Source organism: Gavia stellata, chromosome 4 (genome assembly GCF_030936135.1).
Source record: "Gavia stellata isolate bGavSte3 chromosome 4, bGavSte3.hap2, whole genome shotgun sequence".
In the NCBI taxonomy this organism is placed as follows: domain Eukaryota; kingdom Metazoa; phylum Chordata; class Aves; order Gaviiformes; family Gaviidae; genus Gavia; species Gavia stellata.
In genome coordinates this window covers 35,916,277-35,923,731 of record NC_082597.1, presented here as the reverse complement: position 1 = coordinate 35,923,731, position 7,455 = coordinate 35,916,277, and the positions used below count along the sequence as shown (strand labels likewise).

Below are 7,455 nucleotides of genomic sequence, written 5' to 3'. Positions count from 1 at the left end.
GTAGAAAAAATGTGTGTTTCTGCAGTTTTTGTTTTCCCGCAGTAATTTCCTTAAGGAGTGCCAGTGGTCAATGGAGCACAAGCTGACAAAACACCTCACAGCTCTGCATGCCCCATGCACCTGAAAGTTGTGTTGAAAGTGGCACGTGAATGTTTTTAGTAGCTCAGGACTTGCCTGCTTGGGTTGCAAATTCATGATTCGTGACTTAAAATAGAACGTAGTTTTGTTTCTCTAATTCAACCCGCGTCCTGAGATACACATGGGAACAATAAAAACAGGGGCAAAGTTTCAGCCTTACAAATCTTGGTATCAGAGCTGTCGGGCTTTTGAGGCTCCAGGTCCCCAGTGTCTAAGCCGTCTACAATCTTTCAGGTGAAACGTAAAAAGGTGGGAGAGAAAGCACAGTGTCCATGAGCAGTTTGACGTCTGCTGCTGCCAAGTAGGGGTTCGTGAAGCCCACAGTAATTGAATCCATCGCAGGGTCCGGGCTTACATATGGAACTTGAACAATAGGTATTTACTTAAATTACACAGATTACCTCAGAGATGTGGAATCTGTATGCCCTGCCCACTTCCCTGAACCTCTGGAGCTGGGATCCTGTGGGGAACATAATGGGCTTAATTACGGTGTCTGGACTAGCCGCGCAGGACCCGGAAGGCAGGAGTTAACCTCACCTCACCTTTTACATGCCAGTGACCCCGGGCTTGGCTGGGAACCTGTTGGGGCCTCTGGAGCAGCTTCTGGATTGCCCCGACTCGCGCTAACCGGCGCGATGGCGAAGGGAAATCCCGCACGGGCAGGGCCCGGGCGCCCTCGCCGTCGCGCCTCGGCCCGCGCGCGGTGGGCGACGCTCAGGGCACCCAGGGCCCGCTCCCGCCCGCCGCCGGAGAGGCCGGGGAAGGCAGCAAGGGCCCACACGTGCGCCCGCCGTGCTGCGAGGCCGGCCGACGGCTGCCCCCGGGGCAGCGGGCAGCGGGCCCGGGGTGCCGCCGCCGCGGCCTGGCAGCAGCGGGGCGCGACGCCAGCGCACCCCCGCCCCGGCCCGCCAACCTACACCTCCCACCGCCGTGGGGCCAGGCCGCCGCCCCCGGCTGCGGCGGGGCGGGCGGGGGTTGCGGCTGTCACATGGCAGGGGGAGGGGGCTGCGGCGGGGCGGGCCGCGCTCGGGGCTCCCCCGGCCGCGCGGAGGCGGGCTGAGGCGGCGGAAAGTTTGCGGAGTGGCTGGCGGCGGGCGGCGCTGCGGGCCCCCCTCCCGCTTGCTCCCTTTACTTTTTTTCTACACAGCCCCCCCTCACCCCCCCGCCTTCCCCCCTTGGCGGCGGCTCCGGGGCATGAGCGGGAGCCGCCACCCGCGCTGAGAGGCGGGAGGTCGCGCCGTGTCCGGCTCTGTCAGTGAGGGAACGCCAGGGACGGGAGTGCGGGCAGCGGCTCCGAGCCCGCCATGCCCCGCCGACCCCGCGCGGCGCCCGCCGCCCTCCTGGCGCTGCTGCTGCTGCTGCTGCCGCCGCTGCTGGGGGGCCGCGCCGCTGCCGCCCGCTGCCCTGCGCCCTGCCGCTGCGCCGGGCACCTCGTCGCCTGCAGCCGCCTGGAGCTGAGCCGGCTGCCCGAGCGGCTGCCGCGGGTGGCGGTGCAGCTGTGAGTATCGGGGCGGCGGGCACCGCGGGGGGCTGGGGGTGCTGGCCCGCGCCCGTCCGCCATCTTCTGCCCCTGGGGGATCCCGTCCGCGGGCAGGTTTTGGGGAGGGAAGCGCGGGTTTCGTGGCGATAGCGAAGCGGGAGGTGCCGGCAGCGAGGTGCGTGGGGCGGGAGGGGGCAGCGCCTGGGGCCGGCGGCCGAGCTGTCAGCGGGGGCGGCGGCGGCGGCCGCAGCGGGACAGCGTCCCTCGGGCGGGCTGCGGCCGCGGGAGGTGGTGGCGATAAGCGCCCGGGCTGAAATCGGGCCCGGGAGCGCTGCTCGGTGTTTTGAGAGGGGGAGGAAAAGAGTTCTGGTGACTTTCTCGGAAAACATGTGCAATAAGCAACAAGCTAATCTTGATTTGTGTGTCGGGAAAACTTTGTGCAGCTCTTCATCTTCATTCCCCCATAGTTTTGGGTTTGATGATTTTATTAACACTGGAGCTTGCCGCGTTCGGTCCGGCGGCACGCATTCACTGAACCTGCAGTAACGCCTACTGAAATGCCATCTGTAGAAAATTTACTTTCAGTGGCAAACTTTTATGGACAAAGCATAAATTATGGGAGCTTTCTAAAAGGCTGAAAATAGCTGAGGGACTTTTCACATTTGTTTTTAATCTCTTGTCACTCAAAGATCTTCTATAGTAGTCGTATTAATTTTCTATTACATTTCCAAAGCAGATTGAGATAAGGACTTTAAAGTAAACAGGAAGACTTTCAATTAGTTGTGGCTAATTCTGTTCAATTGCCTCGTCTGGAGGTCATGCTGCTTTACTCATGAAATGTGGATGGCTGTATTGACACCATATGGAGCTGAACATAGGAATGGCTCTGGGAGATGAGTATTTCCAGGAGTGGGGTAGGAAAGTGTGAGGGGAAAGAAACTTTTTTTTTTTTTCTCCTTTTGGCTTATGTGATTGAAGCATACGAATCAAATACCGGATCTGCTTTACGTTCAACAACTGGCTTTGCTTCCTATTAAATTTCATCCCTTCTGTTCTTTTGAACTATTTCAGTACACTAACATAAGTTTTCTGACAAAACCTAAGGCTTTTTTGATAGTTCATAGCTTAGTTTCTTAACAACGCTAAAGTAAGTTAAGCTAAGTTAAAAATCAGATGGGACAGCATGCTAAACAAAAGAAAATGGGAAAAATCACGGAACTTTTGTTTTTAGAGTTGCTTTAAAAAACATTTTGCCTTAGCAGTAATCCAAATTTGTCTTTTCCACTTATGTTGCTGAGAGACAACAAAACACTTTGCAGGGCTTTTTTGTTAGCACAAGGGAGGTTTTTCTAATTAGAATTCCCTTGGTAGTGTAAATTGTCCTTATGTAAGTTCACATTCCTTTAAAAGTGTGAGAAAATAAGTTCCACTTGTATAAATAAGCTTTGGTCTGTTGTAAGAAACCCTGCTGTGATTACTCATTGGACAGCTGTGTCTCTCGCTCTTAAACTCACAGGAGTACATCTTTGTAGGTGTCACCAAACCATGTGGTCTGGCCACTTTTGTGTAAATATTTCTTTTGTTTGTGTCAAATGCCTTAGAAGTACCCTGCTCTTTCTTCCTTCCCCTCTTCTTAATAAGAGAGCAAGGAGGAGCGTGGGTTGTCTGTTACCTCCAGCTACCCCAGTACTTGGAGCTGGCATTGCACAGTGTTTAAGATTATAATGCGTTTCAGTTTTACATACGCAAAAAAGGTTTGAATAGCTTGGATTATTGTTGCAACAAACTGTGCATTTAAAAATTGTAAAAGACTGTTTATGAATTTTATTGGTATATGTTTACTGTGTTTTCCATGGAAGTCCACAGTGGGTATAGCCAAAGGGTAGTAATTTAATTGCAGGCTTTCCACTCCTCTTTGGAAAACAACAACTGTTACACCATGTTCTCAGCACACGCAGGCGAGATCTCCCAAGCAGAAGAGGGAAAGCTCTTGTGCCTGAGAAGGTCTAGGCCCGCGTTAGGCTTTACACCTTCCTCTGCCCATCTGTCTACTTGCCAAGACAGAGAGCAGGTTGGATGAAGTTGGCTTTCTGAAGCGCTGTTTGACTCTTTCATTCCTTTTGTGTTCGAATCCCCCAGTCAAAAAAAATGAGAGTGTCTAATGTGGGAAGGCTGCGTGACCTCAGACTGGACAAGGAGGGAAATAGGAAAATGAGCCGGAATACTGAGTTCAGTCCCGTTCTTTTTGGTGGCAAGTGTGAGGCTACTGCTTTGTACCGAAATGGCTTCATGAAATGGGGTGTAAGTAGGGTATAACTGCCAGCTTTACTGTGATTTTAGCCCAGAATACCGTCTTCTGTGATGCTGCCTTCGCAGAAGACAACAGTCTGCTGAGAACTGATAAACGTTTGTAATGGTTTTGTGTACAAGTAGTTCTGAAGTTAGATTTCGATTTACTTCCAGGATGTGTGTCCCGAGAATGCAAGAATGTGGCTTTGTTACAGCTGGTGTAGCAGAGGCTGAGGGAAGGAGGGAGGGAGGGAGGGAGGGCGAGCGTCGGCCGGTGTCTTCCATGTGTGCAAATTCCCGGTGGCAGCGCCGTACCCCTCGCCAGGTTCGCCAAGGAATGCTAAAACTGTCGGTGGGGCAGGCGGGAAAGTCTGAAAGATGGTTTTCGCTTGTGTTTGTATTACATCTTTAGTATTTACATTTTATAAATCCTCTAGTTCTCTACCAGAATTGCCAGAAAAAAGGGCCGTATGGTTTTCACAGCTGTTTTTCAATATTTTCCAGACTAAAACTTGAACATAGCAAGCTGATTTATGAGTCACTTTGGATCAGTGTCTTAAAACAGCTACAGCCTGGCTTTTTGTTTTTCAGCTCTCCTGATTTCTGCTGAATTAGCAGCTCTATAGGCCCCAGTGGGACTGATTAAGAAGCTGTTGCTGGATTTGCATTTTAAAATTTGACTTGGGGCTCAGGTTTCTGACTTCTCTAAGGAGGAAGATGATAATTGTGACTAAGTGTTGTAAATTAAGTTAGAGTCTAAAAGTTATATTTATAAAATGTGTGAAGAAACACTCACCCTCTCCCTTTCTGCATTAGGCCGTCTTTCAATTTTTTTTATCACACAAACATTGATGTTCAGAGTTATGTTTCAGCTTTCTAACACAGAGACTTGTGAGTTACGAAAGATGGTCATACAAACATGATGGAATATAGAAAATAGTTTCTTTCATAAAATGGGTTCTTAAAGTGCCTCAAAAACTATGGCATGCTTTTTCAAGTGGAGGCAATTCTACTTAAATGCTCGATCACTTTTATTGGAAATCTGAGGTGAAGAACAGGTATATATACTTTTTATTGTTATAAAGAATTTCTTAATATAAATGTGGTTTCTGAAGTTTCTAAGTGCATTCACTGTTACATCTTTCATGGCTTTTGAAATTCTAGTAGCAAAAATAATCACAGAGGGGATTTTCTCCCCACTGGTAATGTTGTAACAGACAAGGAAAATTCAGAAATGGAAAATGCATAGTAATAATCTCAGTGTTTTAACATTGTCAGTTCCATTTCTGTGAAGGAAAAATACTGATTCGTTTTCGAACCTTTTCTTTATGATTGTTTTAAGATACGTTGAGAAATGCATTGGACTGAAATGTACTTGTAGCTTTGCTGCAGGGATGATATATTTTTATATTTAAAAAATGCCTCAGATCCAGTGCTTAGAAGTTTCTGAAACTTATATAGGCTTAAGCTTCACTTAGAATGTTAGTTAGTAAAAGACAAATATTTTAACTCTTGGTTCACTTCTGACCACTCTGATTTAACTTAATGTAACTTGCAAGGCTTTTTTTTGTGAAGTTTCTCATGCCAGTAGCACTGAAATAATGTTTAATTAAATATTTATAATACGTGTTTTATCCAACCATTGCTAGACAAGCATGTATACAGCTGTGTGAAACAGGCAATTTAGTATTGTCTGGGGTTTTTTTTTTTTTGTTGTTGGTTTGCTTTGGGTATTTTGCAACTTGTGTTTGACAACCTGCTCTGAGTAAACCAGGAATGAGGATTTTGTATGTATGTGTTTTTTAAAGTAGGTGGTACGTGGAAAATCTGAGGGTATCTTTAGTGTTAAAAAGAAACAAAAAAAAAAAGTTTGAAACCTAGTGTAAGTTGTTACGCTCACGGTTGCCTTGATAGACTCCAGATGGATGTGAACTTGAGCTATGAGTGAAAGTGTCTGGCTCCAGTGTGGTGATCATGCACAGCAGTGGTTGTAATTGCAGGATTTTTATAGTTTAAGGACTCTGCCAGATACTTTTTTTTTTTAACATGTTATAACTCCAGCAGAACAAATCTACTCACGTCTGTTACTGTCTGGTAGGTCCTTTAGGCAAACATGTTTTAAATAAACCTTTTGCGGGGTTTTTAGATGAAATGAAGAAATGCACGTTTTCAGCACTAACGTTAAAAGCTCTTTGTTGAAATAATTACTGATTCCTAAGTCTTGTCTGAAGCATAAAGAACAGTAACATTAGGCACTAACAGCCATAACTTCACTGAATTTTGGCTGTTTATTTGCATAGTTCTTATAATCCCTACAGACTAAAGCCAAATATTGAATTAAGTTTAAGGGTAAAAATTGTCTCTACTCTGTCTGCTTTAAAGGACCAAGTTAGATTCCCGTCTAGATCTTCGTAACATCATACTTTTTCAGTATTTACATTTAAGAATGCAGTATGAGAATTTCAAATCTATGCAGCTAATGTCTCCAGGTGTTAAACAAAGAGATTTTTCTCCAGTCTATGGCCAGACGAATGTTTGCACTAGATTTTTAAGCAGTGAATGATGCAGTCCTCTAACTCAAGTGTGGTTAACCTCATTTACAGGAGAACTCAAAATCATAATGATGAAACTAACGTTTGTGGGTTTTTGAAAATGTTAACACTGTATTGGTTTTCCATCTTTAAGAGGAAAATCTGTAGGGGTTTAGACACCTGGAAGAAGGCATATATATATATGTATGTATATATATATATATATATGTATGTGTATATATATATGTGTGTGTGTATATATATATATATAAAAAAGGTGCTTGAGTCCAGAGCTGAGTCTTGGAAAACATCCCCTCCGTAGCCACCTGAAGGTGGTGGAGGGTGTTCCCCTTCGCTAGGTGGCTCCCCCCCCCCCCCCCAGCCCTCAACCTGCCTTTTTTTGTGCTGGAAAATGCCTTTTGCACCTGCACGTCTGCCCAGTGCACACTCTTGTGCAGCCCTGGCTTGGGAAACGTAGCGCCTATCTCCTCCCTGCCCATGGCTATGAGCCAGGCACTGGTGCCACAGCTCTGCAGCCTGCTGGGCCTGATCCAGTTGGCTGGCTCAGAGCACACCTCGTAACTGAGTACTGGTGGTACCCCTTGTAATACCCGTACGTGCCTGGGATTATTTTTAATATTTGATTTTTATTATTATTATTTTTTTGTAACTGCTGACTCCAGGGGAGGACAAAAGGCATGATGGAATTATCCTGGCAACATTGAACAAGTACTGCATAAAGCACCAAACAGTTGGGGAAGTCAAAAACATGGTTTTACCGTCCCCATGTGCTGTTGAAGAAGCCTAGGTGCCTGGCTTGGTTGCAGCATTACATCTGTGTCTGAGGTTCTGCAGTGGTGGGTGCAGAGAAAACCGAGTTCTCTGGATCTGCACTTGTTCAGGGCTTAGTCACAGAGAAGAACACCTAGCACAGACCCTGACCCTGGCTTGATTAAAGCCAGTTCTGGTCTGTGTGTATCAAGGATGTGCTGATCATCAGTTTTCTTCACTTCCAGA

The 7,455-nt window shown here is 46.9% G+C and overlaps 1 protein-coding gene across 1 annotated transcript in view; it reads left to right on the top strand.

Annotated features, from left to right (window-relative positions):
• Window positions 1-1,442: 1,442 nt before the first annotated feature.
• LRIG3 (leucine rich repeats and immunoglobulin like domains 3) overlaps window positions 1,443-7,455 on the top strand; it is a 43,735-nt gene continuing 37,722 nt past the window's right edge. Inside the window, exon 1 of the mRNA XM_059816632.1 lies at window positions 1,443-1,636. Coding sequence (XP_059672615.1) covers window positions 1,443-1,636 — 194 coding nt within the window. The remainder of the gene's footprint in view (window positions 1,637-7,455) is intronic.